The sequence below is a fragment of the Hyperoodon ampullatus genome (genome assembly GCF_949752795.1).
Source record: "Hyperoodon ampullatus genome assembly, chromosome: 10".
Taxonomy (NCBI): domain Eukaryota; kingdom Metazoa; phylum Chordata; class Mammalia; order Artiodactyla; family Ziphiidae; genus Hyperoodon; species Hyperoodon ampullatus.
Genome location: NC_136923.1, coordinates 80,492,278 through 80,519,359, shown reverse-complemented (window position 1 = coordinate 80,519,359; position 27,082 = coordinate 80,492,278). Strand labels below are relative to the sequence as shown.

Sequence of the window (27,082 nt, the reverse complement as noted above, 5' to 3'; positions counted from 1 at the left end):
TATTTTGGAAACCCCAAGCATTAAATAAATGTAATTTATTGGAATTTACAAAGAAATTCTTAAAGACTTTGGGAATTTTTAAAATATATAACAATGGAAATGTTGAGAACAGTGAACACCTCTACAGAAGTAATTCTTATATTTATATAGAACATAAGCACTTCATGATCTTAGGAATGGAAAATACAGACTAGTTTGCTCAGAAGTTATGAACTTGAATACGTGTTAAAATGTAGAACAGAGGTTATTTACTCAATATTTATTAGTCAGGTACTATATTCTAAGTTCTCTTTTAAGCATCAATTATGCATTTATGAAATAATGCATATAATTTTTAAAACAAATAGAATACAAGCATTTTATTTTTAAGGAATTTAATAGTGTTTTGGAGGGGTTTTTCCCCCCAGCTGGAAGAAATAATTGAAAGCTTGAGAAAACAATAACCAATAACATTAAAGAAAAGTAAAGAATCTCATAGTTTTCTGGACACATTGCCCTCTCTAGTGTCAAGCAGAGAAAAAAAGAGAGGATTTGTTTTCAAAAAAGAGCTGAAGGGGAAATAAACTCATTGAATATAATGTTTGCTACATGGAGCTATATCACTTATTTCATAGATCTTCATGTTTTTTCTTCAGGATTAAATTGGGAAAATATATTTATTTACTAGAAGTTGATTTCATTATTTTTCTTAAGGAAACAAATCAAAACAAAAACCCACATAAGAAAATAAATCTGGTGCCTCATTTGGCTTTAACACTAACTGCCACATGTAAAAATTTAATAATTGGATCACCTGAGACTTATCAGTTTATGCCTTTCCAAATATGAATGTATCATTTACTGAAAGGGATGGAGAGGAATTTAATCATGAAACTTCAGGTTAGTACAGATTCATTAATGATACATTGAGATAAGAGAATTATGTGGATAAAGCCTCTGACCTCATTATGTGGATAAAACATCTGACCTCAAATTTATCAGAATGCCTGATCTTCACTTTTATGTCTCCTGGGGATTGCAAGGTCTAGGTTTTTGCTGTTGTTATCCTGTTGCTTGTTTTTTTGAGTCTCGAGTCATCTGAGCAATCAGAGCACCATGGACCTTGTTTCAAGTGGCATCACCAATGGCTATGGGCATGCAGATATCTCTGAGGTCCTGTTTTCATTTCCTTTGGGTAAATACCCAGATGTGGAATTTCTGGATCATATGGTGCTTCTATTTTTAATTTTTTGAGGAACCTCCATACTGTTTTCCATTGTGGCTGTACCAGTTTATATTCCCACCAACAGTGCACTAAGGTCCCATTTTCTCCAATTTCTTGCCAACACTTGTTATCTGTTTTTTCTTTTTTCTTTTTGATAAAAGCCATACTAAGGGTTGTGAGGTGATATCTTGTAGTTCTGATTTGCATTTCCCTGATGATTAGTGATGTTGAACACATTTTCATATACTTGTTGTACATTTGTATGTTTTCTTTGGGGAAATGTCTATTCAGTTTCTTTGCCCATTTTTTAAATTGAGTGGTTGCCGGGACAGGGAAGATAGGGAAACAAAGAGGTTTTAGTCAAAGGGTACAATGTTCAGTTATGCATGATGCATAAATCCTAGAGACCTATTGTACAGCAAAGTGCCTATTGCAAACAGTACGATATTCTGTATTTAAAATTTGCTAAGAGGGTAGCTATTATGTTAAGTGTTCTTATCCCAAAGTAATAGTTAATAATAAATATGTAAATAAATTGATTAATTAAAAGGGTGGGAAGAAATTTTTGGAAAGAATAGATAGGTTTATGGCCTAGATTGTAGTGATGTTACATGGGTGTATACTTATTTCTAAGCTCATTTAGTTGTATACATGAAATATGTACAGCTTTTTGCATGTCAATTATACATCAATTTTTTAAATATTAAAGTTGTTTTTAAAAAAGGCAATACCAAGTTGGCCACGCTGAATTCTTTGAAGCCTAAGGGAGAGAAATGCAGCATAACAGCATCTCAAGACTAAAAACAAAACAAAACCAAGAAAGCTGGAATGAAAGAAGACACAAATTCTTTTCTATTTCTATAAAAATGGCAGCACCTTCTGGTATGTTCCTTTCAGAATTTGGGCTTTAGAGGATTGATCTGATACAGTTGGTAATTTTACTTAAAGACCTCCCTATTAAATAGATTCAAAATATTTTTGAAGAACAGATGGTATAGATTAGAGGAAGAGATAAACACTGTATGTTAAACATTTTATTGATCAATTAAAATATCATAATTTAAAATGTTGATTCTACTGTGGGAATTATGCACGTTTGTCTGTGATGGAGAAAGACACAGAGAGAGCGTGTGTGGGGAGGGGATGGAAATTTGTTGTCCGAAGTTTACATTGGACTCTTCTCATGAGGTGAGAGTGAAGAGAGCAGCCTCCCCCCACACCCACCCAAACACCCACACACCATGCAGGCAGATGGCTTTTCTTCAAGGTGTAAGGAAGCTGGCTTTCAGGCCTGAATCATGTGCCTCTGGGTACTTTGAAAACTGCCTCTTCTGCCTATTTTTAAGACCAGTTTGAAAAAAATGATAGAGTAGAATAAAGAAACCACCTGTGTGGATCTGATGAAAAAGGCAGGCTGTAAAGTTAGCAGCTCTTTGAAAGAATATAGTTGTAGAAGGACTGCATCATCTTCTAGCACTTCTTTGTTCTGCTTTTTCTATAAGAGAATGAATTCTTTATAAATGAATACCAGCATCTCTGTAAATTAGTCTACTTGACGTTCATTTTCAATCATGTTAACCTTTCATTCCTGTGAACTGTTTATGTATGACAATTTCCACTCTATTACAAAAGTAATTTTTTTGGATGAGCCATCCTCATATATCGTGATAGATGGAATATTTGGATAAATCGTTAGAGTCACCAAAAGCTAAACGACTACAAAGGAGAGAAAATACTACCAATGACTGTGTACATATGTATATCTAAGTATCTAAAATAGTTACTTTAGAGCTAAAAATAGTCTTCTCTTTTTAAAAAGGAAGATTGGGTCACTTAATAGTGATTGAAATGGCATTAAAACTTATTTTTCCGTTGGTTCACATATTTATGGGAAAGTATTGGAGCTAAGACTGAATGTAGAAACAAGCTTATGAATTATGGAAGGTACAGGAAAATAACAAGCCTACAAATAGTCCTTGTATGTCCTGCTCTGCCCTTGCATGCCATCATTCTCCCCTAGAAGTCAGAGACATGTCCAAAGTTGGTGTAGGCTGTGTTCCTGACAATAGCAGGGTTGTAGTGGAAACTGTCTTCACCACCTAAGTTATGGGCCTGATGCAGTGAATATAACACAAGCAGTGGGTCTGCCTGCCCTAAATTGTGCTTATTCACGAGACCCCTTCATTATTCCCGGGATCTGTGCCCTTCGCCCTTGATCTCTTTTCTACAGGATTTAGATGAATGTCAGACCCTTGGAATGCTACACAATAGTGACCTTGATTCCCTGACTTTGCTGGGGGAAAAAATGAGTTTAAATCTAGTGTTGAAATTATATGGCACGCTTTGTAGCTATAGTAGTCAGATCATTCCTGATACAGAGAAGCCCTTGCCTCTGTCAGAGACATCTGCCTTTTGATTTGGCTCAGGATTTCTGGTCTTAAGGGTAGCTATGCATTTATAGAAGACTAATGCCTCTTTGTTTTTATTTTTGTAGTTGCATTTGATACGTGGGGAAAGTCAGGTGATTTTTACTTAGTGTTAACGTTCCAGATATTATTTATAAAGCTTTATCCTTCTCATTGTCAAAATACAACCATTTCAGGGGAGAAAAAAACCCCCAACACTGCTTGGGAAAAAACACTAAAATAAAGATGGTGGGATATTTAGTGTTTGATGGATGAACAAGTGGAAAGAGGGTATAATTTGGGACCAAGAGGCACCACCCCATGGCTGATCCTGAGCTCCTTTGAGGGGGAAAGAAGTCTTTAATTACATCTGGTACTCATTAATTCTTTTTGGAGTCTCTTTCGAGATATGTTCCCCCATCAGCCTCCCATCGAGCAACAGAAATTCCATATGGTTCCCTCCATATGCCAGTGCTCATTCTCTTCAGTAGGATAGATTGGTCACTGACACAGTAGGAGGCGAGAGCCTTGGCCAAGTCAAGACAAGGTGAAAAGCATTGGGCCACAGTTAAATTAGGTGTGGTCTATCATTCAAGTTTCTAAGTGGATTGTGTGCATAACTGCTTCTGGATGATTTTTCTGAAACGTCTTGAGTAACTTCATGGAAATCATGCTACTTCTAGTCAATGTGGCATATTGGTCCTAACTTTCCACACCTGGAACAGAGAGAAATCCTCTAGAAGCTGTCATTATAGCTGAGGGTTGGTCCATTTGTACCTGATCTGCTCTAGAGACTAAGTCAGGAGGAAGTGTTTTGCCTGCATCACTTGCAATGCTAGCTGTCATCTCTGTTACCGTAATACAAGGAGAATTCTTTTACAAAATTCTTTAGTGGTAATAGGTTTATTTCATTTTCACAGAATTTTGTTATAATAGGCACTTGGACAGACCTTCTATTTTGAAGTCGATGAAAATGAAGATGAGGTCAATCTCCATGTAATGAAAAAGTATATTATCATTTCAAGGATATTGTGTTGTATTTATTTGTCTGTCTTCACCTGATGCTGGGAAACATGTCTAACTCATCTTTTTTTTTAAAACATTTTTATTGGAGTATAATTGCTTTACAGGGTTGTGTTACTTTCTGCTATATAACAAAGTGAATCAGCTATATGCATACGTATATCCCCATATCCCCTCCCTCTCGCATTTCCCTCCCACCCTTCTTATCCCACCCCTCTAGGTGGTCGCCAAGCACCGAGCTCATCTCCCTGTGCTATGGAGCTGCTTCCCACTAGCTATCTATTTTACATTTGGTAGTGTATATATGTCAATGCTACTCTCTCACTTCGTCCCAGCTTACCCTTCCCGCTCCCTGTGTCCTCAAGTCCATTCTGTATGTCTCTGTCTTTATTCCTGTCCTGCCCTTAGGTTCATCAGAATCATTTTTTTTTAGATTCCATATATATATATATATATGTTAGCATACGGTATTTGTTTTTCTCTTTCTGGCTTACTTCACTCTGTATGACAGACCCTAGGTCCATCCACTTCATTACAAATATTTCAATTTCGTTTCTTTTTATGGCTGAGTAATATTCCATTGTATATATGTGCCACATCTTCTTTATCCATTCATCTGTTGATGGACACTTAGGTTGCTTTCATGTCCTGGCTATTGTAAGTAGTGTTGCAGTGAACATTGTGGTACATGTCTCTTTTTGAATTATGGTTTTCTCAGGGTATATGCCCAGTCGTGGGATTTCTGGGTCATATGATAGTTCTCTTTTTAGTTTTATAAGGAGCCCCCGTACTGTTCTCCATAGTGGCTGTATCAATTTACATTCCCACCAACAATGCAAGAGGGTTCCCTTTTCTCCACACCCTCTCCAGCGTTTCTTGTGTGTAGATTTTTTGATGATGGCCATTCTGACCGGTGTGAGGTGATACCTCATTGTGGTTTTGATTTGCATTTCTCTAATGATTAGTGATGTTGAGCATCTTTTCATGAGTTTGTTGGCAATCTGTAAATCTGCTTTGGAGAAATGTCTATATAGGTGTTCTGCCCATTTTTGTATTGGGTTGTTTGTTTTTTTGATATTGAGCTGCATGAGCTGCTTGTATATTTTGGAGATTAATCCTTTGTCAGTTGCTTTGTTTGCAAATATTTTTTTCCCATTCTGAGGGTTGTCTTTTCCTCTTGTTTATGGTTTCCATTGCTGTGCAAAAGCTTTTAAGTTTCATTAGGTCCCATTTGTTTATTTTTGTTTTTATTTCCATTTGTCTAGGAGGTGGGTCAAAAAGGATCTTGCCGTGATTTATGTCATAGAATGTTCTGCCTATGTTTTCCTCTAAGAGTTTTAGAGTGTCTGACCTTACATTTAGGTCTTTAATCCATTTTGAGCTTATTTTTGTGTATGGTGTTAGGAAGTGTTCTAATTTAATTCTTTTACATGCAGCTGCCCAGTTTTCCCAGCAAAACTTATTGAAGAGGCTGTCTTTTCTCCATTGTATACTCTTGCCCGCTTTATCAAAGATAAGGTGACCATATGTGCATGGGTTTATCTCTGGGCTTTCTACCCTGTACCATACTGTCTTGATTACTGTAGCTTTGTAGTATAGTCTGAAGTCCGGGAGCCTGATTCTTCCAGCTCCATTTTTCTTTCTCACGATTGCTTTGGCTATTCGGGGTCTTTGGTGTTTCCATACAAATTGTGAAATTTTTTGTTCTAGTTCTGTGAAAAATGCTATTGGTAGTTTGATAGGGATTTCATTGAATCTGTGGATTGCTTTGGGTAGTAGAGTCATTTTCACAATGTTGATTCTTCCAATCCAGGGACATGGTATATCTCTCCATCTGTTTGTATCATCTTTAATTTCTTTCATCAGTGTCTTATACTTTTCTGCATACAGGTCTTTTGTCTCCTTGGATAGGTTTATTCCTAGGTATTTTATTCTTTTTGTTGCAATGGTATAAGGGAGTGTTTCCCTAATTTCTTTTTCAGATTTTTCATCATTAGTGTATACGAATACAAGAGTTTTCTGTGCATTAATTTTCTGTCCTGCTACTTTACCAAATTCATTGATTAGCTCTAGTAGTTTTCTGGTAGCATCTTTAGGATTCTCTATGTATAGTATCATGTCATCTGCAAACAGTGACAACTTTATTTCTTCTTTTCTGATTTGGATTCCTTCTATTTCTTTTTCTTCTCTGATTGCTGTGGCTAAAACTTCCAAAACTATGTTGAATAATACTGGTTAGAGTGGGCAACCTTGTCTTCCTGATCTTAGTTTAAATGGTTTCAGTTTTTCACCATTGAGGATGATGTTGGCTGTGGGTTTGTCATATATGGCCTTTATTATGTTGAGGTCAGTTCCCTGTATGCCTACTGTCTGGAGAATTTTTTTTATCACAAATGGGTGTTGAATTTTGTCGAAAGCTTTCTCTGCATCTATTGAGATGATCATATGGTTTTTCTCCTTCAATTTGTTAATATGGTGTATCACATTGACTGATTTGCGTATATTGAAGAATCCTTGCATTCCTGGAATAAACCCCACTTGATCATGGTGTATGATCCTTTTAATGTGCTGTTGGATTCTGTTTGCTAGTATTTTGTTGAGGATTTTTGCATCAATGTTCATCAGTGATATTGGCCTGTAGTTTTCTTTCTTTGTGACATCTTTGTCTGGTTTTAGTATCAGGGTGATGGTGGCCTCATAGAATGAGTTTGGGAGTGTGTCTCCCTCTGCTATATTTTGGAAGATTTTGAGAAGGATAGGTGTTAGATCTTCTCTAAATGTTTGATAGAATTCACCTGTGAAGCCATCTGGTCCTGGGCTTTTGTTTGTTGGAAGATTTTTAATCACAGGTTCAATTTTAGTGCTTGTGATTGGTCTGTTTATATTTTCTATTTCTTCCTGGTTCAATCTCAGAAGGTTGTGCTTTTCTAAGAATTTGTCCATTTCTTCTGGGTTGTCCATTGGCATAGAGTTGTTATTGGCATAGAGTTGCTTGTAGTAATCTCTCATGATCCTTTGTATTTCTGCAGTGTCAGTTGTTACTTCTCCTTTTTCATTTCTAATTCTGTTGATTTGAGTCTTCTCCCTTTTTTTCTTGATAAGTCTGGCTAATGGCTTATCAATTTTGTTTATCTTCTCAAAGAAGCAGCTTTTAGTTTTATTTATCTTTGCTATCATTTCCTTCATTTCTTTTCATTTATTTCTGATCTGATCTTTATGATTTCTTTCCTTCTGCTAACTTTGGGGCTTTTTTGTTCTTCTTTCTCTAATTGCTTTAGGTGTAAGGTTAGGTTGTTTATTTGAGATGTTTCTTGTTTCCTGAGGTAGGATTGTATTGCTATAAACTTCTCTGTTAGAACTGCTTTTGCTGCATCCCATAGGTTTTGGGCCATTATGTTTTCATTGTTTATTTGTTTCTAGGTATTTTTTTATTTCCAGTTTGATTTCTTCAGTGATCTCTTGGTTATTAAGTAGTGTATTGTTTAGCCTCCATGTGTTTGTATTTTTTACAGATTTTTTCCTGTAATTGATATCTACTTTCATAGTGTTGTGGTCGGAAAAGATACTTGATATGATTTGAATTTTCTTAAATTTACCAAGGCTTGATTTGTGACCCAAGATATGATCTATCCTGGAGAATGTTCCATGGGCACTTGAGAAGAAAGTGCATTCTGTTGTTTTTGGATGGAATGTCCTATAAATATCAGTTAGGTCCATCTTGTTTAATGTATCATTTATAGCTTGTGTTTCCTTATATATTATCATTTTGGATGATCTGTCCACTGGTGAAAGTGGGGTGTTAAAATCCCCTACTAGGATTGTGTTACTGTCGATTTCCCCTTTTATGGCTGTTAACATTTGCCTTATGAATGGAGGTGCTCCTATTTTGGTTGCGTAAATATTTACAATTGTTATATCTTCTTCTTTGGTTGATCCCTTGATCATTATGTAGTGTCCTTCTTTGTCTCTTGTAATGGTCTTTGTTTTAAAGTCTATTTTGTCTGATATGAGAATTGCTACTCCAGCTTTCTTTTGATTTCCATTTGCATGGAATATCTTTTTCCATCCTCTCACTTTCAGTCTGTATGTGTCCCTAGGTCTGAAGTGGGTCTCTTGTAGACAGCATATATATGGGTCTTGTTTTTGTATACATTCAGCCAGTCTATGTCTTTTGGTGGGAGCATTTAATCCATTTACATGTAAGGTAATTATTGAAATGTATGTTCTTATTACCATTTTCTTAATTGTTTGGGTTTGTTTTTGTAGGTCTTTTCCTTCTCTTGTGTTTCCTGCCTAGAGAAGTTTCTTTAGCATTTGTTGTAAAGCTGGTTTGGTTGTGCTGAATTCTCTTAACTTTTGTTTATCTGTAAACGTTTTAATTTCTCCATCAAATCTGAATGAGATCCTTGCTGGGTAGAGAAACCTTGGTTGTAGGATTTTCCCTTCCATCACTTCAAGTATGTCCTGCCAATCCCTTCTGGTTTGCAGAGTTTCTGCTGAAAGATCAGGTGTTAACCTTATGGGGATTCCCTTATATATTATTTGTTGCTTTTCCCTTGCTGCTTTTAATATGTTTTCTTTGTATTTAATTTTTGATAGTTTGATTAATATGTGTCTTGGCGTGTTTCTCTTTGCGTTTATCCTGTATGGGACTCTGTGCTTCCTGGACTTGATCGACTATTTACTTTCCCATGTTAGGGAAGTTTTCAACTATAATCTCTTCAAATATTTTCTCAGACCCTTTCTTTTTCTCTTCTTCTTCTGCAACCCCTATAATTCAAATTGTTGGTGTGTTTAATGTTGTCCCAGAGGTCTCTGAGGCTGTCCTCAATTCTTTTCATTCTTTTTTCTTTATTCTGCTCCCTGGCAGTTTTTCCACCCTTTTATCTTCCAGCTCACTTACCATCCTTCTGCCTCAGTTATTCTGTTATGGATTCCTTCTAGAGTATTTTTAATTTCAGTAATTGTGTTGTTCATCACTGTTTGTTTGCTCTTTAGTTCTTCTGGATCCTTGTTAAATGTTTCTTGTATTTTCTCCATTCTGTTTCTGAGATTTTGGATCATCTATACTATCATTACCCTGAATTCTTTTTCAGGTAGGTTGCCTATTTTGTCTTCATTTATTTGGTCGTGTAGGTTTTTACCTTGCTCCTTCGTATGTAACATATTTTTTTGTCATTTCTTTTTTTTTTTTTTTGATGGGTTGTGCTATATTCCTGTTTTACTGGTTGTTTAGCCTGAGACATCCAGCACTGGAGTTTGCAGGCTGTTGTATAGAGCTGGATCTTGGTGCTGAGATGAGGACCTCTGGGAGGCCTCACTCTGATTGATATTCCCTGGGGTCTGAGGTTCTCTGTTAGTCTAGCGGTTTGGACTCAGAGCTCCTTCCACAGGAGCTTAGGCCAGACCTCCGGCCTGGGAACCAAGATCCCGCAAGCTTCATGGTGTGGTAAAAAAAAAGAAAGAAAAACATCTACGAAGGGGGAATGTGCTAAAGACCAAAGGGAAAACTTCAAATTCCATGTAATAGACATATTTTAACTGAGAAGTATATTCAGAAGAGGCCTAGTATCATTCTTTTGTGTGTGTGTGTGTGTGTGTGTGTTGTGTGTAAGTATTTTGTGAATGAGAGAAAACATTTATTGAAGAAATTCAGTTATTTTGTACAATCAGGTTCAACAGCCAAACACTGGTAGAATGGGCCATAGGTTGGAAGAGATAAAGGCTATATGTATAGAACTCTTGTATTGAAAAGTGTTTGCTTGAAATAATTTCTATATTGCTTTTGAAGTCATGTTAAAGTCATGAATCTATAAAATATATGTTAAACCTAGAACATTCTCTAGATATTTCACTCCTTTGTTTGAATGTGTGGAAAGGAGCAGACATGAAATTGAAATGCAAATTTATTTTCATCTGTTTAGCCTGATTTTTCATTTTGTATCAGTCACTAATAAACTCTTGAATTTTAAGGGGTGTCAGGAACTAAACTCAACAGATCTGGGCAATGTTTATTTAACAGCTTTATATTTGATGTCACAGTAAGCACTAGGGATTTTGAAAAAGGAATGTTCTCTTCTCCTAAGGAAGTAACAGTTGGAGAGAAAGACATAATTACACTGAGGACCAGCCCAGTGACAGTTCCCTCCTTACAAGCAATAATCATGTATGTAATTACAATAATGTGTTTTAGTGCTATGTTGTAAGAAGGTCCAGGATATCACTAGAGAGAGATTTCCACAGGGGAGTGGTGGATCCAGTGTGAGACCATGAATGGCTTACCAGCAGAGCTAAAACTTGGGTTGCTTCTGATGGATGAGTGGGTGATGCAGATGCTGTTTGGCCCATGCCCACACCGTGAGAACCTGTGTTCTACTATTTAACTGAGACACAAGGGGAGGGAGGGAATACGTGCAGGAGAATTTAGGGACCAGGTCCGGAGATGTCACACTTCGATTCTGCCTACATTTTATTGACTACACCTCAGTCACATGGCTTCATTTAATTGTAGAGGAGGCTAGAAAAGGTAGTCTAACTATGAACCAGGAGGAAGAGGGAAATGGTTGGTTCACAGCCCTCTACTGTCTGCCATAGGAAGGTGTGGTGGTCTTATCCTTTGAACAGTAGGCGGGAACCAGAAAAGACAACTCCTGAGAAGTTAATTTGGGTGATCAGGTCCTTAAGAACAACAGGTGCGGGCTTCCCTGGTGGCGCAGTGGTTGAGAGTCCGCCTGCCAATGCAGGGGAAACGGGTTCGTGCCCCGGTCTGGGAAGATCCCACATGCCGCGGAGCGGCTGGGCCCGTGAGCCATGGCCGCTGGGCCTGTGCGTCCGGAGCCTGTGCTCCGCAACGGGAGAGGCCACAACAGTGAGAGGCCCACATACCGCAAAAAAAAAAAAAAAAAAAAAAAAAAAAAAAAAAAGAACAACAGGTGCATTGTTTTCTGGAATGAGAAGTGAGATTATGTTAAAAAATTCCTTAAATATGAAACAGAAATAGACTCACAGCCATAGAGAATAGACTTGTGGTTGCCAAGGGAGAGGGGGTGGGAGAAGAAAGGACTGAGAGTGTGAGATTAGCAGAGGCAAACCATTATATATAGAGTGGATAACCAACAAGGACCTACTGTATAGCACAGGGAACTATATTCAGTATCTTCTAATAACCTATAATGGAAAAGAATATGAAAAAGAATAGATATGTATATATAACTGAATTACTTTGCTGTACACCAGAAACTAACACAACATTGTAAAGCAACTATACTTCAACAAAATAAAATTTAAAAAAAATTCCTTAAAAATCTTTGCATGTGTCAGTGATTATGATACTTAAGATGTAAGCAGAAATGTTTATTTGATATCTTTAATTTGGGTTGAATTACTCCAAAGCCTCAGAAAGTAACACTTAATACTTTGGCACACATGAAATATTTACTGTTTTAAAGGTGAATTTTTACTCATGTATTACTCTATTGTTACTTTCAAACAAAAATCAATGTTTCTTTCTCCTGAAGTTGTATGGAAACTGCTTTTATGGAAGGGGAAATGAAGAATAAGTTTTAAGTTGTCCCATGAGCTCTGTAAGTTTGCCAAGCTAATGGACAACAGTACTAATAATGAAAATTTCCAGCATTTATTGAGCACGTACCAGACACTGGGCTTTTCGTGGTGGGATTGGGGAATTGAGAATTGTTCAGCCCTTTAGGTCTATTGATTCATTTAATCCTCACAAAAACCTTATGAATGAAGCAGGTATTTTTATTATCATCCTCACTTCACAGATTAGAAAACTGAGGCACAGAGGGGTAAAATTGTTGGTCCATGCAGTCAGACAGTAGCAGATCTGGGATTCACATCCAGATAGTCTGACTTCAGAGGCCAAGGTCATCTATATGGTTGTCTACCTCTCAGACATGAGAGCCAAACTGGAGGGATGGGGACAAAGGGTGTGGAGCTCATCTGGATGTTTGCACTAAAGTAGGCTTGTGGCAGGGTTTGGGGCATCGGCAATGCCTTTGGCCATGACCCTCAGTTTGTGAAGCGATGGCAGAATGTATGCATCATGCCTTCTTGTTTCCCCTGCCTCTTTATGAAAGCCTAGCCTTTGGAAAACCATTTGTTATTCCACTTCCTGCCCCTGTCCTGACCCAGGCAGCAAGGGAAGCAGCTCCTGAACTGCCTGGAGTACCGCAGTGCAGGTCACTGGAGGAGAGGAGGTAATTCTCGTTGTGTTTATGGGTCTGAGCAATTTCTTTTCCTTCTGCAGACAGGACTGTCCTTGTGGATACAGATCTTCCATCCCTCAGAGGCCTCTATGTGATGGGGACTCTAGAATTCCCTGTGGACAGAAGCAACGTTCTGAGCATGGCGTGCATGCTCATTGCAGGCGGGGAACTGAAAGTTGGTGAGTCAAGGGCAAGGGCACCAGGACTGGGAGGAGAGAGAGGCCTTGGGAGAGGATGGTGTCCTCCAGCGGGTTGCTTGAGGGAGTTTGGGGAGGGCTGAGGCAAGGAGGAAGTTTGCTGGTAAAGCTTCTCCCTGGCAAGCTTTGGACACAGACAAGAGGTGATGTTTGTTGGTCACCCCCTCCTGTCCACCCGCTGTCTGCTGCCATCTGGTCCCAGGGTCCTCATGCTCATTGCAGGGCTCTTTTTGCCTCCTTCAGGCCACACATCAATTCTCCCTTTAGTTCTTTGTGTGAGAATTTACCCGTGGCTCACTCTTTCAGAAGATCTCGTAGGGTGGATTGGTTATCCTTTGATCAACCAACTCACAAGAAAATTTCAGTTGCTATCTTAGTGCACATCCTTCAGAGAACAGACCTGAAAGCTAAGCTGTGTGCTCATGCTATACTGGGGCAGAAATCGCTGTGACATGAGAGCGAGTCTCTCAAGGAAACAGGGCTCTTCGTGCAGTGTGGGAGATGCCTTGAGAGGAGCCTTATAGAGCCATCACATCCTAGGACAGTAAAGGGAGAAAGCTTGGGAGAAAGCTTGGGAGAAGGCAAGCAATTCACCTGGCCCCCTCCCCCACAAACCCATGAACTGCTCTGTCTGTTATGTTTTGTGGCTTCCTGGTCAGGGGCCAGAGATGCAATGGTGCTAGGAGATGAGGGTCCTCCCACTGGGAAGTGAGGGATATTGCAGGATGGAGTGGATCTGGGGTGGTGTTTAACCAGGTCTGGTACACTGGCTTACTTAAATAAAAACCCGAGTTGCTCTAGGTAGGCTCTGTACTTGAAACTGTTGTACACAATGATGGGAAGACATGTCCCTTGCCCTCAAAGGAACTACTTTTGAACTCAGAAAGGCATTCTACTTTGCCTCCACAGAGGAGATTAAAAGAGAATTTTCAGAAATAAAAATACCTTATCCCAAAGAGACAATCTCTGATGGTGAGGAAATGTTTAGATATTGTTGTTCAGTAGCATGCAAATTTTAGACTCTCTGGAAGGAGAGACTTCTAGGCCTAACTACCTGTCCAAAGTTTAAATCACTGCAAGAAGCCTCCTGAAAAATTTGGGTCAAACCTCTTCTTGAATGCTTCCAGTGACAGAAAAATCAAAACCTTTTGAGACAATGTGTTCCCACTTTTAAAAAGTCTATTAGAATTCTTTCCCTTCTTATAGACAAAGTCTATCTATCTCCCTCTAATTTCTGTTGGTTCAGGTTCTTCTGTTTGATCTATTTAGGACGAGTGTCAAACTCTTTCTTTTGATAGCCCTTCATCTACATTTTATTGAATCTTCTCTTTTTCAGGTTATGCAGTTCCTATTATTTTAGCCATATATAAATCGCAGTTATTTTAATCACAGTTATTATTATGATTCTATAATTATAGTTATATCATTTTAATCACAGTTATTGATGTTTTAAAATAATTTTTATTTTTGCTTCTATTGTGCCACCTTGAAAATACAGAAAAGCAAGTAGAAAGTTATACAGAAGAAATAAAGTAATCACTTATACTCCCAAATGTAAAGATAGATGCAGTTAATGTTTTGTAGTCCTAAAATCATTTTTTTCCTTACACGTGCATGTGTACATGCACACACGTGCTCTAAAACATAGAGTATACAGTCTGATAATCTTCTGAATCCTATACTAACAATATGAGAATTTCCTCAATTCATTCTATTTCCAAGACACAATTTTGGTAGCTTTAACATTGCACATCCATGTGAGTCTATACATATACATACCTGCATAATAACTTAGTTAACTATTTTTCTATTGTTGAACTTCAAGCTTATTTCAGGTTTTGATTTTTTTTGTTTTTGTTTTTGTCCTTGTAACTTACTCTGCAATGAACATCTTAGTACTTAAGTCATTATTTACATCTCTGATTATTTTCTTAGGATAGACTTTTATAAGTGGAATTAATGGGCCTAAGGGTAAGTGCATGCTTTAAGGTCCTGGATGCATATTGTCAAATTGCTTTTCAGAAAGATTTTACAAATTTGCACTGCCTCCACATTTCTGGGTTATGAGATCCCCTCATGCTTCCTGAAATTGTCACTAAACACACTTGTTTTGTTTAATTCCTCTGAAAGTATGAAGCCAGGGGGAAAGAACTATTCTCCAGATTAAGAGTATAAGCATAAGTCATGACTTATTCTGAACAGAGTGAAATGAATATAGCAGAATTGTTCTATATTCATGGGCTCTAAGTCAGACAGCCTGGGGTCACATCCAACCTGGTTACCTACTTGATATTTGGCCTTAAGTAAATCAGCCTCTGGATGCCTCCATCATTTCATCTACAACATATGATAGAACCTGCCTCAGAGGGATGCTGAAACCATAAGTATAACAGCTCCTACTAAGTGCTTGGCATATAGTAGGTGTTTCATAAATGCTAGTTTATCTGTAAGGGTGCCTTCGGGAAGTACATGTCATACTAAATTGGGCAATTGGAGGAGATTTTAATGAAGGAACCATTTACAAAAATCCAAATGGCCTGGGGCAAACCCCAGGGCTAGAAACAGGAGAGTATCCTTATCATCCCTTCCCCTAAAGGAGTAAGAGAAGGAGATTGTTACTGGAATCAGAGATGGAGGTGAATGCCTGAAGATGGTTGTCAGGCAGCACCATGAACTTTTGCGTGATTGGGACGCACTCAGTACCCAGAAGGGCCTCTGGGAGGAAATACCCACATCTTACTCTCTGTCCTCCCTCGTCTCCTGCTCATGCTACCATTTAGCCAAACCCAACCAGAACTCCGAGTAAAGGAAGACTCACTGCTGTCCTGTATCCAGGACAGCTGTGTCCCGGGGCAGTGAGCAGAGTAAAGGAGGGCGGAGTTTGGAAATGAGGTGTCAGTGGATGCTCTCCACCACAGATATGGTTTTTCTTTTAAAACAGCCAAAGATTCAACTTCCTCCAGCTGATTATGCCAACTACTTCATCAACTCTCATTCCTTCTCTTTTTGCATATGCTGCCTCAAATACATATCTCTACATTGTACACTTGTGTAAGAATTATTTTGTTTTCACTTGGGTTTTAGGGAGACCTAAGTGCAATATTCTTTACTCATGTCTTTTTAAAAATTATTTCAATCCATCTTTCCACAGTGAGGAAATCCTTTTGGCTTCTGATTTTTTCCTCCCAGATTAATATCACTTGCTCATTTGTTTAATATTCTATAAAATTCTCATCCAGTTAACTGATAGAAATATTCAATAAAATTGAGCCTTGTTCTTGTTACTACAAAACTTATTTCAGGTTGGCGTCTTCTATTGCTAAGAGTGGTCTTTTTGTGTAAGTTTTTTTAGGTTTCTGAGGTCACTTATTACTATAATTCAAACATGTTGCTTGTGAAAATCTGTACCTTTGAAGGGAAGTGACACAATGCCACTTTCCAGTTTTGACTTATACATTTCAAATCTTATTTTTAATTGTGTCCATTACTAACTATATTTTTATCTATTACTAGACAGTGGTATGTTCTTTTTCTCTCTGCTTGTCCATGTGTTCCAGGCTTAAAGGTTGATTATCTGAAAGGAACCCATCTGCCCAATCCTATCTGTATGATGCCTGAAGGAAGACTTTCAACCCATCTGTCCCATTCTACCACACCCTACAGAAATCCCAACATGAAATAGATAATAAGACTAGTTAGCAAATAAATCTAATAGATGTGGACATTGGCACAGAGCACTGCTAGAGTCTGTCTGCTATCTGATGCCATTTGATCCAGGTCCCAACATTGTGGAATTATATTTCTTGGTGGTCCTGCTTTTAAGGCAACTGGTACTGGCAAAAGGTATCAATTGACTTTTAGTAGAGTGGAATCATAATGCTAGCATCAGAAAGGAAGTTTAAGATCAAAGCTTTGCTTAGAGGGCTGCAGCTGCATCACAAATGCCAAATTCAGTTTCATTCTTTGTTCAGTGTTGTCTCATTAGTCTGATAAAACACTTAAGATAAGCTTAAGGTATTTCACTTGTTTGTCCATACTTTCATTCATCATGTTTTTTGCTCATTGCCTACCACATGCCAAGTACCACAGGAGAGGTTGATGTACAGAAATAGAAGTCATGAACCTAGCTTTCAAGGGATGTCTCAATAAAGCCGTGGAGACAAAAAAATGAAAACATAATTGCACGTGTCACCTCCTCCAATGTGGAGGGGGATTAAAGATAAAAGAAGAAATCGGAAAAGGCACATATTTGTGGATGAGCATTATACCTTCAGGAAATTGTAGGGAATGGGCAGGCCTGGACTGTAGGATTTATAGAACGGTGGTAGCTGATGAAGCTTCTTGGCCTTATTCATTATGTTAGGGAGTTTGGGTTTTATCATGAAGGCAGTGCACAGTCACTGGGTGGTTTTAAGCAGGGACGTGACATGATTAGATCTGGTCTTATAGTGATCACTCTTGGCAGTGTGGAGGGATGTGTTGGAAGGGGCACAGTGAAAAGTGAGAAGGCTATGAGGTGTTTCAGAAAAGAAATTGTAAAAGATTGAACTAAGGCACTGGAGTTAAAGAGGAATTAGGAAAGTACTGAGGAGGTAAAAAATCACTAGAACTGCGTGGCAATTTTGATGTGAGGAGGGTAGTTGGTTAGGATACATCTTAGGGTTCGGGTTGGGAGATCTGGGTCCACGGCAGTGCCAGGACAGAGCCTCCTTCCCACCACTTATTAGTTGAGTGACTCTGGTGAATTAATGAGCTTTCTCTTTCTAAAATGGGAGCAATAATAATCATGCTTATTTTATAGAGTTTTATAAAAATTAAGTGAATTAATATTTATTAAAGTGCTTGAATAGTATCAGCCACCTAGTAAGCCTGTACAGTGGTTTGTTGATTACATAGATTCACATTTGTCAAGTTTAGGTTTCAGTGGGATGTGTAAGTGGTAACACGAAGAGGGCAAATAGATTTATGAGAAAGCACAGGAGAGAGGACTGGGCTAACTATATATGGGTCATCAGCCAAAATGTGCCATCAAAGCTGTGAGCGAAGAAAAAATGACCAGTGCTGAAATTTTGGCAAAAACCAACCTTTTAAGGTAATGGAGGAAGCTGAGTTCAGGAAGGAGAAAGGAAAAGAAACAGCTATGAAGGTAGATGGAAAATGAGAAGAAAATAATGTCTTGAGACGCCAGCGGTTCCGGCGCCGGGCGAACGGAGCCGCTTCTGGTGCTCCTTGCCGTCCCGGGGCGGGGGCGGGGACGGGGGCTGGCGCGGTCGGGCGCCGCTTCGGGGATGTAGTCGGTGCCGGCGCCTGGCAGGACCGAGCGGCAGCCCGGGTTCCCGGTCTTGAGAGCGAATGGTCACTCCCCTGCGGGGAGGGCGATCCGGCCAGCTTTTCCGTGGGTCGCGGGCCCCCGCGGGCTCGGGGCAGGGGCTGACCTGTCGCACCCGCCCTCAGCCCGCTTAGACTCCTTGGCGTCACCACCGCGTACCTCGCTCTGGGCCATGACCAGAGTTTCGGGAGAAACATTTCGATGTAACAACCCCCAGTGATAAGGGCAGCCAACAGCAAGAAATGGTAGAGCAGAAGATACGGCACCTGGTAAGATGTTATATTCTAGATATGATTACAAGGTCCCTGTATAAATTAATTCTCGTCAGCTCCTTGCGATTTGAAGAGAAAATGCCCGGTGTCGTACCTAGTGAACGTAATGGGCTTTCAAGAGGTAGTCCATCAAAAAAAAAAAACAAAAAAACAGACTTTCCTTGAAGTTTTTTCAGAAAAAGGAAACCAAGAGAGCCTTGGATTTCACAGACCCTCAAGAAAATGAGGAAAAAACTTCTGAATATAGAGGGGTCTGAAATTGATCAAGTTGTTCCTGCAGCACAGTCCTCACCTATCAACTGTGAGAAGAGAGAAAACTTGTTACCGTTTGTGGGACTGAATAATCTCGGCAATACTTGTTATCTTAATAGTGTACTTCAGGTATTATATTTTTGTCCTGGTTTTAAATCTGGAGTGAAGCACTTATTTAATATTATTTCAAGGAAGAAAGAAGCCCTAAAAGATGAAGCCAGTCAAAAAGATAAGGGAAATTGCAAAGAAGATTCTTCAGCAAGTTATGAACTAATACGCAGCTTACGGTCCTTGATCATTTCAGTCGAAGAGCTTCAGGCTAGTTTTCTCTTAAATCCAGAGAAATATACTGATGAACTTGCTACTCAGCCAAGGCGACTACTTAACACACTCAGGGAACTCAATCCTATGTATGAAGGATATCTACAGCATGATGCACAGGAAGTATTAAAGTGTATTTTTGGAAACATTCAAGAAACATGCCAACTCCTAAAAAAAGAAGTAAAAAATGTGGCAGAGTTATCTACTAAGGTAGAAGAAAAACATCAGAAAGAGGAAATGAGTGGTAATAACAGCATGGAGATGGACAGTATGAGGCATTCTGAAAACTATAAAGAAAAATTGCCAAAAGTAAATGGGAAAAGAAAAAGTGACACTGAATTTGGTAACATGAAGAAAAAAATTAAAGTCTCTAAGGAACACCAGTCTTTGGAAGAAAACCAGAGACAAACCAGATCAAAAAGAAAAGCTACAGTTGATTCATTAGATATTCCTGCTAAAATAATCCCCAAGTACATTTCTGAAAATGAGAGTGAAAGACCCTCACAAAAGAAATCAAGAGTTAAAAGAAACTGGTTAAAGTCTGCAGCTAAGCAACCCAGCATTATTTCTAAATTCTGTAGTCTGGGTAAAATAACAACAAACCAAGAATCCAAAGGACAATCTAAAGAAAATGAATATGATCTTGAAGAGGACTTGGGGAAGTATGAGAATGATAATACAGCTAATGGTTGTGGACTTGAATCTCCAGGGAAGAATGTTATGCCTGTTAATGAAGTTAAGCCCATAAACAAAGGCGCAGAGCAACTTGGTTTTGAGCTCGTGGAGAAATTATTTCAAGGTCAGCTGGTAATCAGGACTCGTTGCTTAGAATGTGAAAGTTTAACAGAAAGAAGAGAAGATTTTCAAGACATCAGTGTACCAGTGCAAGAAGATGAGCTTTCCAAAGTAGAGGAGAGTTCTGAAATTTCTCCAGAGCCAAAAACAGAAATGAAGACCCTGAGATGGGCAATTTCACAGTTTGCTTCAGTGGAGAGGATTGGAGGAGAAGATAAATATTTCTTTGAAAATTACCATCATTATACTGAAGCTGAACGAAGTCTTTTGTTTGACAAAATGCCTGAAGTTATAACTATTCATTTGAAGTGCTTTGCTGCTAGTGGCTTGGAGAAAATAAAGAAAATTAAGGGGGGAAGTGCCATATCTCCTTCACAGAAGCACCTGAATATTAGTACTTATTTCAGTATTCTTTGTGTTTGATTGTTATGGTGGTGGACTTTCCAAGATCAATACTCCTTTACTGACACCTCTTAAACTGTCACTAGAAGAATGGAGCACAAAACCAACCAACGACAGCTATGGACTATTTGCAGTTGTGATGCATAGTGGCATTACAATTAGTAGTGGGCATTATACTGCTTCTGTTAAAGTCACTGACCTTAACAGTTTAGAACTAGATAAGGAAAATTTTGTGAATGACCAAATGTGTGAAATAGGTAAGCCAGAACCATTGAATGAGGAGGAAGCCAGGGGTATGGTCGAAAATTATGATGATGAAGAAGTGTCAATTAGAGTCAGTGGAAATACCCAGCCAAGTAAAGCTTTGAACAAAAAAAATGTAGAAGCTATTGGACTTCTTGGAGGACAAAAGAGTAAAGCAGATGATGAGTTATACAACAAAGCATCTCATCCTGATAAAGTTGCTAGTACAGCATTTGCTGAAAATAGAAATTCTGAGACTAACAATACTAATGGGACCCATGAATCTGATAGAAACAAGGAATCCAGTGACCAAACAGGCATTAACATGAGTGGTTTTGAAAACAAAATTTCATATGTAGTGCAAAGCTTAAAGGAATATATGGGGAAGTGGTTGCTTTTTGATGATTCTGAAGTGAAAGTTACTGAAGAGAAGGACTTTTTGAATTCTCTTTCCCCTTCTACATCTCCTACATCTACTCCTTACTTGCTATTTTATAAGAAATTATGGAGTGAGTGTATTTTCCTTGCATATATATTAAACAGACCTGGACAAACATCGGTAAATTGATTACATCAAAAAAGTCTTGGGCTTCCCTGGTGGTGCAGTGGTTGAGAGTCCACCTGCCGATGCTGACCGGGCTCGTGCCCCAGTCCAGGAAGATCCCACATGCCACGGAGTGGCTGGGCCCGTGAGCCATGGCCGCTGAGCCTGCGCGTCCGGAGCCTGTGCTCTGCAGTGGGAGAGGCCACAACAGCAAGAGGCCCGCGTACCACAGAAAAAAAAAAAAAGTCTTTAACTTATCTTTTGAAGCTAAATATTATTTATATTATTATTGGTCTCTCTAGGTTTTTATATAAATAGTGAAATTTGAATTATTGAAAACCATGTTAATTTTTAGAATTCATTTTCCTTAGTGGAGACTAGTGATAGATGCATTAGCTTCTGGGAACAAACTTGTATAGGTTCTTATCTGAATTATTCAAAATGGAAGCATTTAAACACTTTGAATTTATACCTATCTTTTGTGTCTGCTTTTTCAAATAAAGTGCTTGTATTTGTATCTCCATATTTTGGAGTAATTATCTACATGATGTTTATAGGTTCTTTGGTTTTTCAGCTAAGAAGCAGAATCTCATTTCAGTACATTTAGTTTTGTAAGTCATGAAGCCAAATCTTTGATGGGCTGTATTAGAGGCACATGTATGTATTCACAGTAGTGCACATTTTGTGCCTTTAATCACTTTGAAAAGTGTCTCAGAAAACCTGAAGAGTCAGTCCTCTTCTGTCTTCACAAGACTTCTATATGTATTTATGAAAATGATTCTGTACCCTGGTAAATCTTTCTCGGCATGGACTAATTTCATAGTCATACTCTGCACAATCTGTATATAGTGCATCGAACTTAGAGGCGTGACCTTAAATTTAACTTTTTTAAAAAAACCAAGAGGTCAGGCTTCCCTGGTGGTGCAGTGGTTGAGAGTCCACCTGCCGATGCAGGGGACGCGGGTTCGTGCCCCAGTCCAGGAAGATCCCACATGCCGTGGAGCGGCTGGGCCCGTGAGCCATGGCCGCTGAGCCTGCGCGTCCAGAGCCTGTGCTCCGCAACGGGAGAGGCCACAACAGTGAGAGGCCCATGTACCACAAAACAAACAAACAAACAAACAAAAAACCCCAGGAGGTCAATAAAATTTAAACTGCTTAACAACTATTAAAAAAAAAAAGAAAAAGAAGATAATGTCTTGAAACAAAGGAAGAAATTTGCAAGAAAGAGGGAGTGGTTAGTAGTATGAGATACAGTGGAGAGAATAAAGAAAGCAGGAAAGGAAATTGTCCATCTTATTCTTTTTTTTTTAATATAATGTCTGTCAAATATAGTTTTGATAGAAAATGTTACTTTGCATGTTTTTTTTAAATTCTTTTTTTTTGTTTAGGCTTTTTTAAAAAACATCTTTATTGGAGTATAATTGCTTTACATTGTTGTGTTAGTTGCTGCTGTATAACAAAGTGAATCAGCTATACGTATACATATATCCCCATATCCCCACCCTCTTGCATCTCCCTCCCACCCTCCCTATCCTACCCCTCTAGGTGGTCACAAAGCATGAGCTGATCTCCCTGTGCTATGCAGCTGCTTCCCACTAACTATCTATTTTACATAAAATTAATTCTTATTGGAGTATAGTTGCTTTACAATGTTGTGTTAGTTTCTGCTGCACAGCAAAGTGAATCAGTCATACGTATACATATATCCACTCTTTTTTAGATTTCCTTCCCATTTAGGTCACCACCGATCACTGAGTAGAGTTCCCTGTACTATACAGTAGGTTCTTGAACAAAGAAAAAAATTCGACACAATACCTGAAAGATAGTAACTGCTAATAAGTTTAATGCCTTTTATCTATACTTTAACAACTTCATTTTTTGGATTAAAATATAGCCTTAAGTACAATTGAACAGATTCAATCTCATGTTTGAAAATGAACTGTTGTCTATTTTAAGAGTGATATCATCAAACCTTACTATGCTTTCATGAGTAACAAACTTTCTTTTCGATGATAAAATGGAGCAAAACAGAAGATATTAAGGAGAAAATAGATTTGCCCCTGTCTCCATCCCCTTCCTCCCCACTTCCCTCACTTTCTCTTTCATTGAATGCCAACTCAGTGCCAAGCATTCTTCCTGGGACTTGAGTATTCAGCAGTGAGCAAGACAGGTAAGATTCCTATGTGCACTCTTTTGTTGGAGAAATAGACAATGAAATAGTAAAATAAATGGAGAAGATAATTTTAGATGGCAGTACATGCTCTGAAGAAAACTAAATGGAGGAGTGAGCTGAAGAGAGGTGTTGGCACCATAGATTAGGTAGTCAGTAAACACCTTTCTGAAGAATCAGTGTGACTACAGACCATAGAGCCAAGAAAGAGCTAGACTCACAAAGATTTGAACAAGAGGGTTTCAGACAGAAGGAAGAGCTGGTGCAGAAGTCCTGAGGCAGAGCCAGGCATGTGCTTTACATAGTTGTGAGGCAGAAAGGCTGCCATGGTAGCTGGAGACTAGTGACAAGTAGGCATGAGTTTCAAAGTGTAGGATGGATTTTAAGCTATGCAGGGTTGTTTTCTAAAGCAACAAAGAATGCAAGTGAGTCCAAATTGTGCTGAAAATTGCTACTTTTTGATAATCTCATGCATATGACTTTAAGAAGACAGAAATTAGTTTAGGACCTTCATGAATATGGGAACTCTAGAAATCTGGATTATAAATCTAGTTTAGCGAGTCATTATACAACTTCTGGAAAATTCCTTAATAGTGGATTTATAACTGTGATATCTCAGACCTCAGAGATTATGTGAATCATCTGTATCATTGTATGGATAATGGAACTGAGATCCAAAGACATTATTGATTGGTTCCAAGGTCTCATAGCTCATAAAGATCAGGACCAGGATTAGAGGTTATTTTAGTCACTTCAAATATTTGTCCTTCAAGCCTTTGCCCAAGGACTACCTTTACTATGGGCATTTTCCATTCAGTAGGTTTCAGTGTATCTTTTCTCCTGGTCCATTCTTTCATTCATATTGTCATTACTGCATTCATTTTACTATTATGAAATAGTATGTTTTCATGAATGTCTTCTCTGTATTAGATGATAGGCTTCTTTACAGAATTTTGTAACCCTAGTACCTTGTGCATAGTAGGCTTCTGATAATGTGCTGTGTGACTGATTAGTTTATTGATAAATGAATGGACACATCTAAGTATGTCTTTCAGCTCAATGCCTTTTTCTTGTAATACATCCAGTCTACTGACACCTAAATGTCAACATCTGTGAGGAAGGGCTTACAGTGTTAATGTATAAATGACCACAATGTTTCCCCCCCTCCCTATATGAAATAAATAAACAGGGGCTAAAAACACATTGAAAAAATTGATGATCTTGTACAAATCTAAATTTTATTCTGTCTAGGAGAGGAAAGCTAATAAAAATGCCTGACTCAGAGCCTGTACAATAAACATTGGTTCGTTGAGTGTTTTAAATGTTTGTATTTCTTTGCACAGGGATAGCTGTCTGAACTCATCCTTTTCACCAGTGTCCTTTTTTAGTTGAGACATCATTTCCATGCTTTAATATGTGTCCTTTGTTATCTTAGATATCAGTGATATTAGCATGTTATTGATCCAAATGTGCAACTCAATGAAAGTGTTTTAATATTATGCATACTTTTAAAATTGCAAATGGAAAATTCTCTTGTGATAGTTTGTAGGAGGATTTCAGAAAGGGATAATCAGTAATCATATATGTGTGTCTTTAAAACTTAACAGAAGTCTCCTTGATCCCTAAGTAAACAACACATGCCCCACATTTCAGAGTCCCTTCGGACTCAGCAGTGTATTTTTTCCTTCAGCCTGTCAGAGCCAAGTCACGTGATGCACTGCCTAGTCACTCAGTAATTATGCTAGGAACTGGGTTTTTATCCTAAAACTTGTCACATATTGTTTTGCAGAGCCAGTGATGTGTATTTGTCAGCCCTGTCTCACATTTGTAGCCAGGAGCCTAAGGTCATCATTAGCCCATGACTTTGATTGTCAGGAAATGAAGTACTAGGTGTATGGAAGTTTCTTTCATTGCTTGCATGATTGGGACTTTCTCAATCCTAAAGAAGAAGAAAAATCCATACACAGTTTATTGCCTTCCAAACTGACGGTTCTGTAAGGCTCATTGGATGATTAAGTAATAAGAAGGAGACAAACCAGAGAAAAGTGTAGATTAAAACATATCCTCCAGCTTAAAGACACAATACCCAGTAGTCAGACTCATTGAGTAGCCAGAGAGAATCTTGTGGTGATGTTTGTTTAAAAATAATATATTAAGTGAAAAAAACAAACCAAACAAAAATATATTCTTTCAAGTTTATGATTAAAAAATAATACAAATTAACCACAAATTTAATGTGTAAATATAAGTGTACATAGATATCTGTAGAGTAGATGGTTTATAAGTTAGCTAATATAGATCATCAGTCAACAAATCAGTTTCTGTTTATACTGACCATTCTCTAATCAAACTACTAGTTAATAAAAAGGTGAAATCAAAGGGATGTGATTTTTAAATATCATACTTAACTCTAAGGGCAAAAGCATAAAACCTTTGTTCTTTACAGGTTCAGGAAGCACTAAACTCCACTTCTGTGAGTTGCTCAGAAGATTGGTAGCCAACAGTTAAATAATACATATTTCAAAGTTAGATCAAGCATAGAAATATCTGTTTGTTTTCAGATGGATATTAGTTCTCTGACAAATATCACATTATTCTTTTTTTTTTTTTTTTGGTGTGAAACATTTTAAAATTTTTTCCATTAAATTAACTCCATACAGAGACAGCATCAGATGGGTGCCAGGGTCCCTTTTTGCTCTCATCTCATCTCGTCTTCCCTTTTTTTCCCTCTGCCCTATCCCCAGGATCCTCTCCATCCAGTCAGTGCTCTCTGTGGTCAAGTCCATGGAAACTCCTGGCTCTAGTACAGTTCTAGGAGGGCAATTGTGAGACCTCTCAAACCTTCATGTTAACTGACTAAGGCCTCTTAGGGTCTTTAGAGTGTAGCACCTACAAAATAAACACACAGACACATTTTAAAAACAAGAGTTTTTTCCTGCAAATATTGCTCTCCTCTTATAGTACAACGTGGGTATATTATTTTACTAAAGACCTTCTGCTCACCCTGTGTGAGAAAGCGAAAGATTCGGGGGAGAGGGCAGGGAAGATGAAGAAAGAATGGAGTGGAAGCTGGAGATGCAAGTCATGTCCAGAGAGCATTTCAGAAAATGGAAATAGCATGTTGAAGTCCCCAAAATTGGGAAGCTGGAACATTTGTGGAACTAAAGTAAGGCCAGTGTAACTGAAGCTTTGTTAGCAAGAGGGAGAATGGTTTGTGAGATAGAGCTGAGAATCAGAGAAAGCAGAGCATCATGGGTCACATTAAGGAGCTTGACCTTTATCCTAAGTAAAGAAAGGGTGGATGGATTGGGGGAAACCAGAGAGAAGGCAAGTGAAGTAAATACTGTAAAAGTTTGGTTAAGAAAGATTGAGAAGCTGGCCCATGTATCACATTATTCTTAAATGTATATGTATTTTTAAGCAAAACACAGATACAAGAAATAATCCTTCTATCTTGCTGGGTTTGTCTCTACTAAACACAATTGTAGTAATCATTTTACTTTAATATTTTAATATTTTCTAAATCAGCATTTCCCAAACTATATTTTGGACACTTGAACTTCTATCACAATAACATAAAATTCCTTAGAAATTTATTAATTATTTTAAAATGATTAAATAGTTAATTATATAATAAATAAAAATTTGTTAAATATTAATTAATTATTTTTTCATGGAAAAGCTAGATAATTTTAAG

At 38.2% G+C, this 27,082-nt stretch overlaps 2 protein-coding genes across 3 annotated transcripts in view; both read left to right on the top strand.

Moving 5' to 3' along the window:
* PKHD1 (PKHD1 ciliary IPT domain containing fibrocystin/polyductin) overlaps window positions 1-27,082 on the top strand; it is a gene marked incomplete at both ends in the record, with an annotated part of 432,913 nt that overhangs the window by 261,540 nt on the left and 144,291 nt on the right. For both annotated transcript variants that reach the window (XM_079712827.1, XM_079712826.1), the window contains one exon: window positions 12,902-13,039. In XM_079712827.1, the coding sequence (XP_079568953.1) occupies window positions 12,902-13,039 (138 nt within the window). The remainder of the gene's footprint in view (window positions 1-12,901; window positions 13,040-27,082) is intronic.
* On the top strand, window positions 18,737-25,893 carry LOC307059833 (ubiquitin carboxyl-terminal hydrolase 1-like; the record flags this gene model as incomplete). Its single annotated transcript, XM_079714063.1, is given in 5 exon segments — window positions 18,737-18,790; window positions 18,793-18,903; window positions 18,905-20,348; window positions 20,434-21,180; window positions 25,832-25,893. Coding segments are annotated over 5 exon segments (2,418 nt in total).